This window comes from Raphanus sativus, chromosome 9, assembly GCF_000801105.2.
Source record: "Raphanus sativus cultivar WK10039 chromosome 9, ASM80110v3, whole genome shotgun sequence".
In the NCBI taxonomy this organism is placed as follows: Eukaryota; Viridiplantae; Streptophyta; class Magnoliopsida; order Brassicales; family Brassicaceae; genus Raphanus; species Raphanus sativus.
Window position 1 is genome coordinate 34,959,372 of NC_079519.1, and position 17,449 is coordinate 34,976,820.

Genomic DNA, 17,449 nt, shown 5'->3' on the forward strand with positions numbered 1-17,449 from the left:
CTGTTAAGTGGTGGGGACAGCAAAGAGTCACGTCTCTTTTATTTATAAACTCCGACTGACTCTTCCTTTTCTTCTTCTCTACAACACTTCTCCGCCCTTCCCTCACCGGTTTAGTCTCTCCGGTTATCAACCCTTTCCGGTAAGAAACCGATTGGAATTTCCCGGAAAGTTTATACGGATATATTTGGATTCTACTATTCAAGCTGTTAGTTTGCTAAAAAAAAATTAGATTTTCATTAGCTCACTGGAACCACCATCATTTCGTTTTTTTTTTATTCTTCAGACATATTATGATAGTTTGTAATTGTATTCTGTTATCATTGAGTATGGCCAAATAGCCTGTATATATACATCCGAGATAATCCTAATCTTCTACGAAGTCTAAGTAATTACATCATTATCCCAATAATATTAGGACTTATCTAATATACATAGTAGTTATCATATTACTCCCCCTCAAGTTGGAAGTGTAAGGTTGCGCACACCCAACTTGGACAAAAGATCTTCAAAGAGAGGACGAGGAAGTGACTTAGTTAACATGTCCGCAAGCTGATTCGTAGAAGTAACATGTTCAAGAGTGATGAGCTTTGCCTTAACTGCATCGCGAACATGATGACAATCTCTTTCGATATGCTTAGTGCGCTCATGGAAGACAGGATTAGTTGCAATATAGATAGCAGACTTGCTGTCACAGTAGAGATGCATGGGCAAAGGATGTGAGAGAGTAAATGAGTCATAGAGCTCCTTCAGCCATTTGAGTTCCTTAAGTGTGACTGACATTGCGCGATACTCAGCCTCAGCAGACGACAAAGACACAGTATCTTGCTTCTTAGCTCGCCAAATGACCGGAGAGTCACCAATAAAGATTATATACGCACTGAGCGAGCGTCGAGAGAGTGGACAAGAAGACCAATCAGAGTCACAATAAGCACTTATCTGCAGAGAGTCATTTGCCTTGAGAAAAATTCCTTGCCCCGGTGATCCTTTGAGATACCGAACTACTCGTAAAGCAGCCTCCCAATGAGGTAGGAGCGGCGCTTGCATGAAAGTAGAAAGAATGTGTACAACATATCCAAGATCAGGTCGTGTAGTGGTCAAGTAGATCAGACGTCCCACAAGCCGTCGATACTGCTGTGCATTAGCAGGTGGTCCATCAGCTTCAAGTAGTTTATGATTAAGTTCCAACGGAACATAACACGGTTTGGCTCCTAACAAACCTGTTTCAGCAATAATGTCCAAAGCATACTTGCGCTGAGACAAATAAAAACCAGTGTCATTCCTGGCCACCTCTATTCCCAAAAAATATTTTAACTTGCCAAGGTCCTTCATCCGAAAACACCTGCTGAGGTAGTCCTTAAACTCCTGTAGCACTGTTGCATCATTGCAGGCTATAATGAAGTCATCAACGTAGACTAAGATGTGGAGACAGATGGAGCCTCGGATTTTGGAGAAGAGCGAGTGATCGGCATAATCATGAGAGAATCCAAACTGTGTGAGAGCAGAAGTAAGCTTAGCGTACCAGCACCGCGGAGCTTGACGCAAGCCGTACAAGGACTTCTTTAAGCGACATACTTTAGTAGGATCGGAGCAAGTGTACCCTTGAGGAAGCTTCATATAAATTTCTTCTTCAAGGTCTCCGTGTAAGAATGCATTTTGTACATCCATCTGATGAACAAGCCAACCTTTCGCAGCAGCAAGTTTGAGAATAATACGGACCGTAGATAGCTTAGCGACAGGCGCAAATGTTTCGGTGAAGTCTTCACCTTCTTTCTGGTTATTGCCCAGAACAACAAGACGCGCCTTACGTCGCTCAATTTTGCCATTAGCGAGATACTTGTTGGAGTAAAGCCACATGTTCCCGAGTGCTTTTCTTCCTGGAGGCAGAGTTGTGATATCCCATGTATTAGTTTCTTCAAAAGCATCAACTTCCTTACCCATCGCATCATTCCAGACTTTAAGTTTAACAGCTTCTTTGAAAGATCGAGGAACCTCATCATTGATGATAGCTGCGAGATATGCTCTGTGGGATTCTGAAAACACGTGGTTAGATACATAACTGGAGATGGGGTAAGGAGTGTTACCTGAGACCGTTTGTAGAGGACCATGATCAGGTAAGGAGAGATCGTGAGAGGATTTATTATTCATGAGAACAGAGTGAGTCACATAGTCCTTGAGAAGTACAGAAGGCGTCTTATGACGCAACCCGCGACCAAGAATCTCAGGTAAACCCGGAGTAACAGGAGACGATGGATCAGTAAGTTCCAAAGGTACAGAAGACGAAGATGGAGGCGAAGTTGGTTCAGAAGATGGAGGCTCCTCAGAACTAGTAGGAGCTGTACTTTCAGGTAAGGACGACGGAATAGGAGAGATAGCAGGCTGCTCAGGTGATCCAGAAGGAGGTGGAATAGGAGTAGGTATTGATACAGAGGACGGCAAGGCAGTCTGATCAGTAGAAGAAACAGGTTGGTTGAGTGAGGAACTCCCCCTTGATGAAGGAGCCGGTAACAACCAATCCTCGATAGAAGCATCATAGTAGTTAGTAGGAGGAAGAACAGACTCATCTGAGTCAACACCAGGGAACTTTGATTCTGAAAACACAACATCCCTGCTAGAGAAAAATTCCTTTGTAGTGAGATCATAAAGTTTCCAAGCTTTCTTGCCGTAGGGGTAACCAACAAAAATGCATTTACGACTCCGATCACTGAACTTGTCTTTATCTCTGGGCCGATGATGCGCATAGCAGAGGCAACCGAAGACTCTTAGTTGATCATAGTCGGGCTTTTTATTGAAGAGAAGCTCATATGGCGATTTGCCATCTAGTAGTTGAGACGGTGTGTGATTGATCAAGTGTGCAGCAGTGAGTATACTTTCACCCCAAAACGAGGGAGGAAGACGAGCTTGAAACAGGCACGCACGAGCAATGTTAAGTATGTGACGATGCTTCCGTTCAACACGTCCATTCTGTTGTGGTGTGTCCACGCAGGAAGTCTGATGCTCAATGCCATGTTCCTTGAAGTATTTCCGAAGAACCAAGAACTCTGTGCCATTATCGGATCGTACCTTTTGCACCTTTTTACCAAATTGTCGTTCACAGAGTGAAAAGAATTGTTTCAAGAGTTCTGCAACCTCCGACTTTTCCAACATCAAATATATCCATACGGCTCTAGAGTAGTCATCAACAATTGTTAGAAAATATTTAGCTCCACAGGAAGAAGAAGTACGGTAAGGACCCCATACATCGCAATGTATCAAAGAGAAAGGTGAAGAAGCTTTATTAGAACTATTGTTAAAAACACAACGGGTTTGTTTGGCCCGAAAACAAATCTCACAAGATGCTGCTTGCTCAGGATCAAAACTAAGGTTATCTAAAAGCGGTAAAGAAGATAAAACTCTAAAGGAGGGATGTCCTAGTCGCCGATGCCATAGTTCTGAGGTAGAAGCATTCCTAGACGCAGCACGATGAACACTAGCAGCTCTGACTCCCGTGAAATAATAAACCCCCTCTCGTTCTTCACCCGTTCCAATCAGGGTCTTCGTAAAACGGTCCTGCAACACACACAAAGTATCAGTAAAGATGGCTATGCACCCTGTTTGTTTAAGTAGGCAAGAAACTGAGATCAAAGTGCAGTTAAAATCAGGGACATAAAGCACATCAGTCAAGTAATAGTTTTGACTAAGAATAATAGTGCCCTTTTTCTGTGCTTTCGAGTAACGTCCATCAGGGAACTTGATTGACGAAGGGAGAATGTCAACGACATTGGTTAGTAGAGACAGGTTTCCTGTCATATGATGTGAGGCGCCTGTATCAATAATCACATCATTAAATATAGTTTTACCAGCCAACTTTTCAGTCGAGATGTTAGACTGTTGTTGAGTAGATTGAAGCAGTTGAATAATCTGAGCAATCTGGTCGTTGCTTATAGGCGCCGAGGATGTTGTATTGTTTGTAGTAGCTCGTGTAGAATTACTGCGACCACGACCCCGACTTCCAGCAGAGAGACGACCACCACGTCCTCGATGTCCTGATCCAGAAGAGTTGGTTGATCTTTGTTGCTCATACCACCACTCCGGATACCCATGTAGCAAGAAACATTCTGATTTGTCATGTCCTTTTCTAGAACAATGAGTACAAAATCTATTTGGATCACGAGAACGTGTAGAAATTGTTGCAGCAGCCTGACTCGTTTCATGGGTAGATGTTTCAGCTTGAGCAGAGAACCCCACGGCCTCTGTTTTAAGCTCTGCAGTCCGAGCTGTATTGTTGTGTTGTTCCTCTCGAACCACACGTGAGTATACATTATTCAAGTCTGGAAGGGGATCTTCGTCAATGATCTGAGAACGTATGGTGCGGAAGCGAGACTCGTCTAGTCCAAAGAGAAACTTGTGCACACGAATCTCCTCTCGTTCTTTCTCTATCTCGGTCGAAGCTTCACATGTGCAGGAAGGAGTAGTTTTGAGATTGTCAAGTTCTTCCCATAGTTTTGTAAGCCTTCCATAATAATCAATGACACTTTGTCCGTTTTGTTGACAAGATCCAATAGCATCGCGTAGTTGATGGATCCTAACACCATTACGAACAGAGAAGCGTCGCTGAAGAGTTTCCCAAAGCTTATGAGCATCGGGTACAAAGGTGACAGTAGAACGTATCTTAGGATCAATAGATGTCCTTATCCAACCCACAAGCATGGAGTTCGTAGCAAGCCATCTAGAAAGATCAGGTTCTGTTTCTGGCTTTGGTAAAGAACCATTAAGAAACCCGAGCTTCCGTTTGGCTTGGATAGAGTTGGACAGCTCTGTAGCCCACTCGGAGTAGTTATCACCACGAAGCAGAACGGAGGTGATGAGAGCGCCAGGATTATCTGACGGATGGAGGTAGTACGGAGATAAGTCGACGCTAGTAACAGCCGGAGTAGTAGTAGAAGTTATTGCAGAAGTAGTTTCTGCCATGCTTTCTATGAAGAAGCACGATAGAGAGAGAAGAAGAAAAAAAAACTAGGTCAAAGAATCTTAGGCTCTGATACCATATGATAGTTTGTAATTGTATTCTGTTATCATTGAGTATGGCCAAATAGCCTGTATATATACATCCGAGATAATCCTAATCTTCTACGAAGTCTAAGTAATTACATCATTATCCCAATAATATTAGGACTTATCTAATATACATAGTAGTTATCATATTACATATTGAACATGGAACTGCTTTGATTGATTTTTCTTCCACTCTTACTTTGTCATGGTTTCTTTTGTAGGTTTAAAAATTTAATCTTTGGGATGGGTTTGGATCCTGAAGAAGCTGAATCACCAGGAACTCTGTGTTTACATGCATTTTCAGATTTAACACATGTTTCTCCGCTTGTCTTCTTATACCTTCTCAAACAATGCTATCTTCACGGTAAAAAGTCCCAACCTTTACTGCTTTTACCTTTCCAAAATTCCCCACCCAGTTTGTGTTTATGACTTGAGTAAAATTTCAGGAAGCCTCAAGGCTACAAAGAAGTTCCAAGCGTTGCAGCACCGTGTCCACCGAGTTCTTGCTAACAATCCACAACCAGGTCCCTCTACTTTCATCGTCCAATGTCTGAACCTGCTTCCCGTCTTTGGAGTCTACGGTGAAGGCTTTACCCACTTGATCATATCAGCTCTCCGCCGCTACTTCAAGTCATCCTCTGCTCCTGCTACTACTCAACAAGACGCCGGTTCCGCGAGAAGGCTAGCTGCTCGGCTCTTCCTCGGTATCGTTGGTGGATCTGTGCCTTATGATGAGAAAGTTATGGTGAGTACTCTCAAAGTGTTTGATGTCGGGTTAACAAGCATCGATGAAGCCTTGTCTGCTAGGGAGGAGGAAGGGTCTGCTTCTTCTGCTAGTTCCTTTCTTGAAGAGTACATCTCTGAGTTGATCAAGTCAAAGTCTTTCATGACGGCTGTGTCTCTGTTGGAGCATTTCTCTTTCAGTTTCCCTGGAGAGACTTTCCTCCAGCAGATGGTTGAGGATAAAGACTTCCAAGCTGCTGAGAGATGGGCCACTTTCTTGGGACGGCCCAGTTTGTGCCTTCTTGTGCAAGAGTATGGGTCAAGGAATATGCTCAAGCAGGCTTATAATGTCATGAAGAAGCACTATCTCCAGCATGATTTCCCTGAGTTGTGTTACAAGTGTAAAGAAAGGTCTCTTTTGCTTTCTCCTTTCTTTCTATATATATACAGAATTAACAGTATAAGATGACATTTTTATCCAATCATTGCGCAGTGCACTGAAGGATCTAGCTGAAAAAGCATGCTGGGATGTTGCTGAAACAAAGGCAAAAGGTGACAGACAGCTACTAGAGTATCTGGTAAGAACTTCAAGTTGTCCGTTTGTTCTGTATCATTGTTCCATAAGTGTTTAAGTTTTTTTTGTTTTTTATGTGTTAAAGGTTTACTTGGCAATGGAAGCTGGGTACTATGAGAAAGTTGATGAACTTTGCGAACGATATTCACTTGAAGGTCTGCCAAAAGCACTAGGTATGAATTGTATGGAACTTCTCTTAAAATGACAAGACTCTTACAGTGGTATATTTCTATGTTGCTGCTCAGAGGCTGAGGTTGATTTTGTTAACAAATGCTGTCTGCAACTCAACGATCTCGCTGTGGAAGAAGTAGTATGGGTTGATGAAGTAAATGGGTTAAGAGAAGCAACTTCTTTTCTTGAAGGTTGTAAAGTTGTGGGTCTTGACTGTGAATGGAAACCCAATTATATGAAAGGCAGTAAACCAAACAAGGTAAAATATTAACTACTCTGGAGTAGTCTCTTCCCATTCATGTTGTAAATATATACTTAATTGCATGTCTTGTCTTTCAGGTTTCAATCATGCAAATTGGATCTGATAGCAAAATCTTCATACTGGACTTGATAAAGCTCTACGATGACGCCTCTGAGATTCTTGACACCTGCCTTAGTCAGATTTTGCAGTCGTATAGTACATTAAAGCTCGGTATATTCTCTTTTTTTATAAAACTTTTGCTTGCCTTATTAGAAAGATTCTCTCTGACTGAGTCTGAGCATCATCATCTCAGGTTACAATTTTCAGTGTGACATCAAACAATTGGCGCTCTCATATGGGGATCTCAAGTGTTTCAAGAGCTATGACATGTTGCTAGACATTCAAAACGTTTTCAAAGAACCATGTGGTGGTTTATCAGGACTAACCAAGGTTAGCTTTTCTTAGATCATACATAGTTCACACAATCATTTAATGTTACGTTTATTTGGAAAGGTAGATATAGAGTTTACAAATTTTAAGTCGTTTGTTGATATCATTTTGATCTCTTTGTTGTGTGTATCAGAAAATATTGGGAGTGGGTTTGAACAAAACAAGACGCAATAGCGACTGGGAACAAAGGCCTTTGACACAGAATCAGGTTCATAATCATATTATATAATCATAGGCTGTATGTCCTGAAACAATATTGAATCTTGATAATAAAAGTGAACTGGTGCAGCTAGAGTATGCTGCTCTGGATGCTGCGGTGCTGGTTCACATTTTCCGACATGTTCGCGATCATCCTCCACATGACACTACTTTAGAAACAGTCCAATGGAAGTCTCACATTGTAAGTTCTCTCTTCAAATAGTAATTTAAGCACTGAATCACAAAGAGTTTGTAGACAACTTAAAAGAGTGGGGTTTGTTGGCATTGTAAATGGGATATGATGTGTAGGTCTCCCACATGGATAACCCCAAGAAGTCGAAGAAGAAGCCTAAGTGCCATTCAACCCAAACATCAGATTCGACATTTAACAAGCTATCAAGCAGTTGAAAAAACAAAGGAGGGCAATTTAACTTTAGTTTTTTTTCCTATGTATCTAGGATTTGGTTATATAAATGTTGGATGATTCAAGTAGGAGCCAGTTAGGTTTGATGGCCTCACTCACCTAACTGGAAATGAGTGGTGAATCTGTTTTCATTTACATGCCTGCACGGATAAGTAATCCCCAAAGAAAAAAATAAACAGAGCTTTTTCTCGCCTTGCCAATAAAGTCTTTGAGCATATCTAAGCAGAGTACAAGTTCATGTTTCTGTGTTTAAGGATATAATGTAAGGATGTGAAGTTAGAACCTCGTGTTGAAGGAGTTGCTGCAGCCATCACGTAGGGCGTTTCTGATAGATTTCGGTGTTAATGCATTCAAGCAGGAGTTCTTACTCAGCAGCACAAGGCACCTTGTAATCACCTCCCATGTTTTAGGCTGAACGCCTCATTGCACTCTCGTCGTTAGAGCTGCCGATGTGGAGAAAAACTTGCAACTAGTGTCAAGAGGTTGTTGGTGAAACAGAACGCAACTCTCTGAACCAAAATCCCTGCGCATAGACTGCATCGACAATCTCAAAAGAATGTAAACGAAATTAAATTTCTTTTTTTGTTTACCAAATTAAACTTCTTGAGTGAACAAAAAGAATCTTGAGACTTCAAAAAAAATGGACCTTGAATGTCTGTTGGAAAGAAAGAGCAACAATGTATATATTAGCCAAAGTTTAACGCTTTTGGAAACATTCATGGCGAACATAGAGAGATTTTTGTAGGCAGAAGGTTTTTTTTTCGAACAAGGATGGTCGGAACATTAAGAATCATCTTTTGTAACTTTGTCAAAAATAAAAAATAGGTAACAAATTTAAACATTTTATCTAATTTTCTTTTTCTTTTTTTCTGATAAACCTTATCAGTTGATCTATTGAAAAAAACATATTTAGTGTCATAAAATGAACTAATCCAAAAATGAATCACACTAACTGATCCGAATCTAGAATATCTTTCAACTATTCTCAGAAATGAACCAATTATAGGCAAGTCTACTTCTTTCAAGGGCTTATTTGTAGGATAGATAGATTTTTAGAATTTTACCAAAAAAAAAAAAAAAAAAAAAAAAAAAAAAAAAAAAAAAAGATAGATTTTTAGAATAATTATACATTTAGTCATTAGCACACAATCATACACCCATGTGTAGTCTAGTCACATCCAAAACCTTTACTAATCGACCTTATCCCAAACAAATTAAACACGTGTGTTTAAAAATTAAAAGCTACTTCTCCACACACCTACTTATAATAGAATGATATTTTGGTTAAGATACCTTTTCCCGAAGATGGAATAATTTCATCTTTATACAAAAACTAACATTACAATTTCTAATACTATATGCTCTTTATTTTTCCTTTTAACAATACCTTCTAACCAAATTTAAACACGTGTTTAAAAGCTGTCTCCTCCCTCCATATAATGTTTTTTATGTGGCATAAAGCACACGTATGCCAGAAATGTTTTTAGAAAGTCTCAAAGTTTTGACAGTCAGAAATTTTTACTCGTTTTCTAATTGTAAAGTCAGATTTTTTTTAAAAAGAAACCCTTCAAATTAATTTTCTCGGCTGACGTAGTTATATTTATAAAAAACATTATATGATTACATACATTTTCTTCTATTCATTATGTGTTTTTTTTTAGTTTCAAAGATACTCATTATACATGTTTTATTACTTGAACTAATCATATTTTTGTTAAATAATATTTTAGACTAACTTTTGATCAAAAAGTTATTTTATACTAACTATACTTAGTAAAAAAGTTTATGTTTGCTTTTGACATGTTAAGTCATATGATCAAAACGGTAAGACCTATTTATGAAAACGGTAAGACCTATTTATGACTACTGGAAGTATTTCACCAAAAATATTTCATATATAAAAAATAAAAGCTAACAATTTTATTAAATATGCATTTCAAATAGTAAGAACTCTATTAAAAATATTCTAAAATATCTTATTTGAAAGATATAATTTGAATAAAATTCTCAGTATTCAAGATATCTATTTAGTAAAATAAGATTGTAAAATTTTAAAACTTCTTTAAATTTTGAGATATTTTTTTGGTAACATACTCCTGCTAGCCTGCTTTAATTTTATTCAAACCAAAAACGATAATTGCTATATTTAAGTCGACATCAATTTTAAAATGTTTTTCCTTTCAATACAGTCAAATCAAATTGTGTTTTTGTCACAGGCCTAATTGTGTGTTTCTTCTTTTGGGTTACAAAAATAAATCATTATGAATCTTAACAAGTTGAGATAACCTTTTAATTGCTATAAGTTAACTAAAAAGAAACAACTACACGTTTAAGTTATTTTAATAATCATAATTTGAATCTTGCGAGCAGCACAAGTGCCCACGAAAGGTCAATAAAAAGATAGTCGTGTTAATAATCATAATTCGAATCTCACGAGAAGCACAAGTGCCCCCGAAAGGTCAATAAAAAAGAGCCAAGAATCATTTTCTGCTGCTTATAAATTAACGAAGCCGCGCCTTTCTCGATCACACTTGTCTCCGTCCCACCATTTCCACCAATCACTTCCTTCTCCTCTCAGATCCGCACTTACCAGAGATTCTCCTCCTTTTTGGAATCTTGATCAAACCAATCCTTGCAATGGCTGAAAATAAACTCGATATCTTGTCCGAAGACTACGTTCCAACGGCTGTGGTCAACGAACCGTTACCTTGGCCGGTAACAAACGGGACCAAAGCAGATCACGAGGAAGAGAATCTTAAAAACAAAAAGGTGATAAACGGTGGAAGAGGAGAAAGAGAAATGGTTCTCGGCAGGAATGTCCACACGACGTCTCTGGCCGTAACGGAGCCTGAGTCTAACGACGAATTCACCGGAGATAAAGAGGCGTACATGGCTAGCGTCCTCGCTCGTTACCGGAAAACATTAGTCGAGCGAACCAAATATCATCTAGGTAACAACAACAACAACAACAACAAGGAACGAACCAAATATCTATCCATATTTGTTTTTTTAAGTTTTAAGATGATATGACGTGCGTAGGTTATCCATATAACTTGGATTTCGACTACGGTGCGCTTGGGCAGTTGCAGCATTTCTCCATTAACAATCTTGGAGATCCATTTATCGAAAGCAACTATGGTGTACACTCTAGGCCTTTCGAAGTTGGCGTCTTGGATTGGTTTGCTCGTCTCTGGGAGATTGAGAGAGATGACTATTGGGGTTACATCACTAACTGTGGAACTGAAGGAAACCTTCACGGCATTTTAGTTGGGTAAGCTTTGTTTTTATTTTAGTTTCTATCTTTTTTTTATTGCAGTGTATTTTAATGTTGTTTTTAAACATATTTTTTTTTTCAGGCGAGAGGTGTTTCCTGATGGGATTTTGTATGCGTCGAGTGAATCTCATTACTCTGTGTTTAAAGCAGCTCGTCTGTATCGAATGGAGTGTGAGAAAGTTGATACGCTTATCACCGGGGAGATTGACTGTAATGATTTAAGACAAAAGCTGTTGGCCAACAAAGATAAGCCGGCCATTCTTAATGTTAACATAGGTTCGTGTCTCTCTTTATAAAGCAGGTCCCAAGATTTTAGGGAGAGTATATGATCTAGTAAAGATTTCAATAATTTTTGAAAAATAATTTAAGTATCTATATTTAAAAAAAAAATTGGAAGGTTGTTTACTTTTTCCTCTTGCAGGAACAACTGTTAAAGGAGCTGTTGATGATCTCGACCTCGTGATCAAAACTCTTGAAGAGTGTGGCTTCTCACATGACAGGTTCTATATTCACTGCGATGGAGCTTTGTTTGGACTTATGATGCCTTTTGTCAAACGTGTAAGTGTACAGTTCTTTTTCAATCAAATCACCTTTATTGTCTTCTAAGCAAATACGCCTCTTCACAGGCACCAAAAGTCACGTTCAATAAACCGATAGGGAGTGTGAGCGTGTCGGGCCACAAGTTTGTCGGGTGTCCAATGCCATGTGGTGTACAGATAACAAGAATGAAACACATCAAAGTCCTCTCTAACAACGTCGAGTACCTCGCCTCAAGGGATGCAACGATCATGGGGAGCCGAAACGGGCACGCTCCTTTGTTCCTATGGTACACCTTAAACCGGAAAGGGTACAAAGGGTTCCAGAAAGAAGTTCAGAAATGCCTGAGAAACGCGCATTACCTCAAAGACCGACTACGAGAAAACGGGATCAGTTCTATGCTCAACGAGCTTAGCAGCACTGTTGTCTTTGAACGTCCTAAAGATGAAGAGTTTGTCAGGAGGTGGCAGCTCGCTTGCCAAGGCGATATAGCTCATGTTGTGGTTATGCCAAGTGTTACGATCGAGAAGCTCGATCATTTTCTGAAAGACCTGGTTGAACACCGGTCGGTTTGGTATGAGGATGGATCTAAACCACCGTGCCTTGTTAAGGACGTAGGAATCAAGAACTGCATCTGTCCAGCTCACAAGTGATGGAGCTGTTTTTTCCTCCATATATTTTGGCATTTTCTGTGTTGTTTGGTTTTATTTTCTATCTCAGTTGTAGTCACAAATTTCAGAGTCAAATTTTGTTAGCTTCTCCTACGAATAATATTTTTTTTTTTTGTAATGCTCACATCAAGCAATACCACACATAAGCATAAGGTTAAAAACAGAATCAACAAAATTTAAAATTCATTCAAAAAAAAAAAAAACAGAATCAACAAGTCAAAGATATAGACTTCTGAAACAGCCCCCAAACGTGAAAAACCCATTTCACTGAGCAAAAACCATTCAATTTCAGATAAATGTTTCATTAAGTTCCACCCCTTTGCCCTTAAATGCTCGTCAACTGTGCATAAGAACTTTTCATGCAGTATCCTTAAGGACACAAGACCCTCCACCTCTTGCTTGAGCCTAAGACCAGTATATGTTAAGAATATACTTCCAATTGCCAACTTCTACCACAAACTTAGCTACCTCTAGTTTAGTTCTCGGATAAAAAATCAACTAAGCACACACTAAGCATATGCAGTTTCGTCCATAAGACAGCAAGACCACACCCAAAAGTGACCAACTTCTCAAAATGTCCCATTATATTAGATTTACCCAAACAATGAACATCAAGCCACCAAAGGAAGTGTGACATGTTCAATTCATAAAATGCTTTTAGCTCAAAAAAAACCAAATTGTACGGACATGTTCATGGGTTTGGTTTATAAGAAAAAGACAGAAAGACGATGAAAATGATGTCTTCAGTTGATGTACTGAGAGAGCCATTTGAACCCCTCGCCATAGCCCATTTTCCGGACGATGCTGCACATGAAGACCTCGAGCGGGCGAACGCCAGAATCTCCACCAGCCGTCGTCACTTTCCCCTTACCGGTGGTGAAGTTGGTGAGACCCAAGTGATACCTAAGCTCGTCCTCCGAGGCCGCGTAAGGGATATCAATCTTGTTTCCGAGAATCAGAAACGGTACGGTCGCAAGGGCTTCATCCGACAAAAGAGCGTCTAGCTCTTTCTTCGACTCCGAGAACCTCTCCTTATCATAAGCATCCACGAGGTAGACAACTGCATCAACCTTTCAGACAGAACAAGAACGAGTTTCTATCAGCAAAGAGAATAATAATACCATGTTTCAATTTATAGGCAATAAAAACAATTTTAAATACTAACATGCTAATACACGCAAACATACTTTTAGTTTGGTCTACATAACTCGTGGCAACTGTGTTATTTGGATTGTAATGAAATAAAATAAATATCCATCTAAGGTTTCTTTCTACTAGGCTTAGCTACAATTCTGAATCTGAAGAAAAGATTAAATGCTAACCTTGGCGTAGTAATCTTTCCAAACTCGACGAGCAATCTGATGGCCACCCAAATCAAAAGCCTTGAACTTGATTTTGCCAATGCTAAGTTCCTCGGACGTTGGATGTTGTGTCGGCTGGTGCTGAACCAATCTCTGTCATTACAAAATCACACAGGGAACATATCTCAATGAATCTACCAGAAACAAAAAAGAAGGATGGAGAGAGAAAGAGGGGACAAAAACCTCGTCTTTGAGCATGTGAAGTAGCGTGGTTTTGCCTGCATTGTCGAGTCCGAGAAACAAGATCTTCGCTTCTTTCTGCCATAGACCTAACGACGCCAAGATTCCGTAGAACCAATCGAACAAGAACATGATTCTATTCTCCTCCCTTTTTTTCTTCCTCACAGAAGAAACTGATAAAACAAAAAAAAGTCAGATCTTCGTCTTAAGATTCGATAGACAAATGTGAAAGTATGCCCCAGAACATTAAAGCAGACGTGGCCGATGATTGAGGTGGCTTGTCCACGTGGTTTCTTGTGATTGGAACACTTTATCATAGAAGCCAGCCTGTACATTAGATCTAACAAGGACTTAGCATTTTTTTTTTGTCATCTATTAAATTATACATAACCCTTCCAAAAATATCATCCCAACAAACTAAAGAAGAAGTACATTTTTCCAAAGCCATAAACAAATAATTTATTAATTTTTTGCGCAACATACAAGCAGTTGTTTTAACACAATGTTGAACAAATAATTTATTTGAAGGAAAAAAATAAATAAGAGTTCCAAAGTTTAGCTCTCATTGATAAAATAACAGAATGAGCCGGATCAGGAGTTGAAGATTAAAAACATTGCTTTAGGCCCAAGTTACTTGTATATATACGAAGCTAGGGCTTCGGGAGTTTAAGCAGTAGCGTCAAAAAGTGTTATGGGAGGAGGAGAGTCAGTAACGAAAAGAAGACGGCGTCCCGGTCAACTTCACCGTAAACGCAGGCGCTTTCCTAAGATGCCGATTCCGAAGCAGCCCTGTTTTAATACTCAACCTTTGACAGTGGTTAATTTGCTTTATATATATAGATATTTACACATAGTAATAGTAGTATATACCCTCTTTATTGATTTAATTCTCAAATTTACAGGAAAAGTTTCTGGAAAGTCTTGCTATTACCACCACGACTCCGTCGCCATCATCAAGGTACTCTCTCCCTCTCTCAGAATGTCTGTGTATATAATATCAAGAAGCTATTCGGATGGTGAACTGTTGGTTGCTCATATTTGTTTGGAATGTTTTTTTTTTGTTTGTGCCTGACCATAGCATAGCTAAGCAAGAAGAAGAATAAGAAGCTCGCTATGATCAACCACAAAGCTTAATCTCACTCATTAAGTCCTTTTCTAATGTTTTGTAATCGCATTATCATGACTTGAAATAAAGGTCTAAGTTGTTGTTACCAGCGACATTCTCTTCTTTTGTGTGGAGAATCATTAGCAATTTTTATTTCTTAATTTTGCGATAAATATATATATATTTGCCAACAAACTTGAATTGAATTGGTAAACTGTTTTCAGGGGAAGCATTAAAGTATTTCACATAGAGAGCATTTGAAAACAATTTTCTAAAATTCCTCCCAAATAAGACACTTGTGTCCTGTCTGCGGTTTTATCCCAAATCCAGACACAAGTTACAACTATGGAATGAACGAAGGTCGTTTGACAAGGTAAACAAATTCCGATCGACCTGAAATTTTGAAGATGTTCAGAAGAAAAGAATAATCAAACAGGAAAGAACCTGCAGTTGAAGAAGTCTCTAACTTGTCTCCAAACTCAGCTCGCTGCTCTTTGAAAGTCAGAAAGTCACAGTATTTTCAGGTCGTTCATTTGACAAGGTAAACGAATTCAGATCGACCTGAAATTTGATATACATACTCATTGTTTGTCAGGGTTCATAATCAACGGTGGGATTGTGAGATGAACGGTCGGGTTAGTAGTTATTCGTGTCTTTCCGAACCTGTTTGAAGCAGCGTAAAACAGTGTAGTATGTTTGATGAAGTGTATTGTTCGGTTGAGAAAATGAGGTCGGACTGAGCTCAGATTTGGCATGAACTTTCTGACTCATGAATATATATATGTCTATGTAGAAGGAGAGATGGTTTGGAGTTAGGGAACATGGAAACAATGTGTTGATAAAAAAAAAAGTTTACTAAAGAAAACCGATCCTTGAACTCTATCTCCTACTCCTTTATCCCTCGCTTTAATAATGAAGCTGCTGATACTTTAGCTAAAGCAGCTCTTGTTGCTCTCCTTAATCCTATGTAGTTGTAAACTCTTTAATTTCTATGCAAGTAATGAAAGGTTTGACCAAAAAAAAAAAAAAAAAAACCGAGTTTTAACCAAAATTGGAAACAGAATACGGCAAAAAAAATACCCGAAGAAACCAAGATCCCATAGAACTAAATAATACACGTTTCAATGTCTGCGTCTCCTCTTTCCCTTCGAAACCTCCTCCTTTCAGCTGACAAAATACTTATAAAACCCTATTTCGCCAACTCCATTAAAGCCATGGAAGCTCGACACGATCTCCCCATAAGCAATCTGGATTACCCTAAACCCGTTTCTGCTCCGCCCCCACCGATCTCGAAAGACATTGAACTCAAAAGAGCCATTGAAGCTTCTTCAAAATCGAGTCTCTTTAATCTTACAAGAGACCATATATTATACGAAGACGAATGGCTCATGGCCGTAAATAAGCCAAAAGGTGTCTACTGCGAATATGTTCTTTCCTCCGCTCCTAAGATCATCCTCGGTGAGTGATTACATCACAAATTACTTGTGTTGGGAAAGTATCTAAAATCAATCATTCTTCCATAATTTTTAATTTTTTTCAGATTCATCGAATGAGTTTCATCTCGCAAATAGATTAGACCGTGACACTAGCGGCGTTATGCTCATAACTAAATCCCATAAAGTCGCTGCTAAGCTCGTTAAAGCCTTCACGGAACACAAGATTCGCAAATCCTACATTGCTCTCTCCATCGGACCATCACCAAACTGGAGCAAGATCACGGTTAAGTCAGGTCATGGACGCTCCAAACACGGAGCTTGGCGCGTTTACGCTGCCTCGGACGTTGGTAGAGTCTTACCGGGAGGATCATTCGTTAGAGATATGGAGACGACATTTGAACTTGTATCCATAAACGGCGAAAACCCACAACCACCTTCTGAATCAGAAAGTATAATTGTTGTCGAGGGAGATGAACCAGAATTGACTTGTGTCGGAGACGGAGACGATGTTGTTGTGGTAAGGGCGTTCCCACAAAGTGGTAGGACGCATCAGATTAGGTTACATTGTCAGTATCTTGGGATTCCGATCAGAGGAGATGTTAAGTATCATGGGATGTATGAGTGGAGAGGGAGAATATACGAGGGTCATGAGCTTCATGCTGAGAGTTTGTCTTTGGAGCATCCTGTTACAGGTGATCCTCTTGTTATCCAGGCTGCTCTTCCCAATTGGGCCAACACCGGAGATGTTTAATCTAACAGTTTAAATTTGAATGGTTGCTGCCAAGATTTTTTGATAGTTTATTTTTCTGGCAATGATTGCTCCATGAGCATGATGAACACATAATCCTCTTCCAAAATCCTGAAGTACACTTATGTTCCTATGTTTGATAATTTCTATTCTTATTTTTTCTGTCAACTTCATGAATTTAAATTAAAAGGTATGATGAGCCAAACTACACAAAACGTAACTAAACGATAATTCTACCACTTCGAGCCAAACTACACAAAACGTAATTAAACAATAATTCTACCACTTCGAGCCAAACAATGTGCTTTAATGTTGGAAGTACATG

General features: G+C 39.2%; 4 protein-coding genes and 1 long non-coding RNA gene across 5 annotated transcripts; 4 read left to right on the forward strand and 1 right to left on the reverse strand.

The window, feature by feature from the left end:
- Window positions 1–26: 26 nt before the first annotated feature.
- On the forward strand, window positions 27–8,029 carry LOC108827729 (uncharacterized). Its single transcript, XM_018601204.2, has 11 exons — window positions 27–139; window positions 5,253–5,395; window positions 5,478–6,165; window positions 6,248–6,332; window positions 6,414–6,501; window positions 6,574–6,758; window positions 6,839–6,971; window positions 7,054–7,190; window positions 7,324–7,398; window positions 7,480–7,590; window positions 7,698–8,029. Exons 2-11 carry the CDS (start codon window positions 5,275–5,277, stop codon window positions 7,794–7,796), a joined length of 1,722 nt encoding a protein of 573 aa, XP_018456706.1. The 5' UTR covers window positions 27–139; window positions 5,253–5,274; the 3' UTR covers window positions 7,797–8,029.
- Window positions 8,030–10,250: 2,221 nt separating this feature from the next.
- LOC108824322 (serine decarboxylase) lies at window positions 10,251–12,381 on the forward strand. Its single transcript, XM_018597733.2, has 5 exons — window positions 10,251–10,762; window positions 10,852–11,083; window positions 11,169–11,362; window positions 11,508–11,644; window positions 11,713–12,381. The coding sequence occupies exons 1-5, from the start codon at window positions 10,450–10,452 to the stop codon at window positions 12,274–12,276; spliced, it is 1,440 nt and encodes a 479-aa protein (XP_018453235.1). The 5' UTR covers window positions 10,251–10,449; the 3' UTR covers window positions 12,277–12,381.
- A 479-nt stretch (window positions 12,382–12,860) lies between these two features.
- LOC108824232 (GTP-binding protein SAR1B) lies at window positions 12,861–14,052 on the reverse strand. The gene is made up of 3 exons (XM_018597607.2): window positions 13,839–14,052; window positions 13,617–13,748; window positions 12,861–13,364 (listed from the first exon to the last, which is right to left on the reverse strand). The coding sequence occupies exons 1-3, from the start codon at window positions 13,965–13,967 to the stop codon at window positions 13,038–13,040; spliced, it is 588 nt and encodes a 195-aa protein (XP_018453109.1). The 5' UTR covers window positions 13,968–14,052; the 3' UTR covers window positions 12,861–13,037.
- Window positions 14,053–14,427: 375 nt separating this feature from the next.
- Window positions 14,428–15,115, forward strand: LOC108826514 (uncharacterized). The gene is made up of 3 exons (XR_001945468.2): window positions 14,428–14,652; window positions 14,738–14,793; window positions 14,914–15,115. It is a non-coding gene; the product is annotated as an uncharacterized LOC108826514 (long non-coding RNA).
- Window positions 15,116–16,009: 894 nt separating this feature from the next.
- LOC108828149 (RNA pseudouridine synthase 1) lies at window positions 16,010–17,255 on the forward strand. Its single transcript, XM_018601738.2, has 2 exons — window positions 16,010–16,398; window positions 16,481–17,255. The coding sequence occupies exons 1-2, from the start codon at window positions 16,065–16,067 to the stop codon at window positions 17,125–17,127; spliced, it is 981 nt and encodes a 326-aa protein (XP_018457240.1). The 5' UTR covers window positions 16,010–16,064; the 3' UTR covers window positions 17,128–17,255.
- The last annotated feature ends 194 nt before the right edge of the window (window positions 17,256–17,449 follow it).

What these genes read in the sequence shown, in the direction of transcription:
- LOC108827729 (XM_018601204.2), top strand. Translation starts at nt 5,275, where the DNA reads ATGGGTTTGGATCCTGAAGAAGCTGAATCACCAGGAACTCTGTGTTTA. An exon ending in GACAGCTACTAGAGTATCTG is followed by an intron (nt 6,333 to 6,413) that starts GTAAGAACTTCA and finishes TATGTGTTAAAG; the next exon opens with GTTTACTTGGCAATGGAAGC. An exon ending in AAGGCAGTAAACCAAACAAG is followed by an intron (nt 6,759 to 6,838) that starts GTAAAATATTAA and finishes CTTGTCTTTCAG; the next exon opens with GTTTCAATCATGCAAATTGG.
- LOC108824322 (XM_018597733.2), top strand. Translation starts at nt 10,450, where the DNA reads ATGGCTGAAAATAAACTCGATATCTTGTCCGAAGACTACGTTCCAACG. An exon ending in GCGAACCAAATATCATCTAG is followed by an intron (nt 10,763 to 10,851) that starts GTAACAACAACA and finishes TGACGTGCGTAG; the next exon opens with GTTATCCATATAACTTGGAT. An exon ending in TGATGCCTTTTGTCAAACGT is followed by an intron (nt 11,645 to 11,712) that starts GTAAGTGTACAG and finishes GCCTCTTCACAG; the next exon opens with GCACCAAAAGTCACGTTCAA.
- LOC108824232 (XM_018597607.2), bottom strand. Translation starts at nt 13,967, where the DNA reads ATGTTCTTGTTCGATTGGTTCTACGGAATCTTGGCGTCGTTAGGTCTA. An exon ending in TTCACATGCTCAAAGACGAG is followed by an intron (nt 13,749 to 13,838) that starts GTTTTTGTCCCC and finishes TTGTAATGACAG; the next exon opens with AGATTGGTTCAGCACCAGCC. An exon ending in GGAAAGATTACTACGCCAAG is followed by an intron (nt 13,365 to 13,616) that starts GTTAGCATTTAA and finishes TCTGTCTGAAAG; the next exon opens with GTTGATGCAGTTGTCTACCT.
- LOC108828149 (XM_018601738.2), top strand. Translation starts at nt 16,065, where the DNA reads ATGTCTGCGTCTCCTCTTTCCCTTCGAAACCTCCTCCTTTCAGCTGAC. An exon ending in CGCTCCTAAGATCATCCTCG is followed by an intron (nt 16,399 to 16,480) that starts GTGAGTGATTAC and finishes AATTTTTTTCAG; the next exon opens with ATTCATCGAATGAGTTTCAT.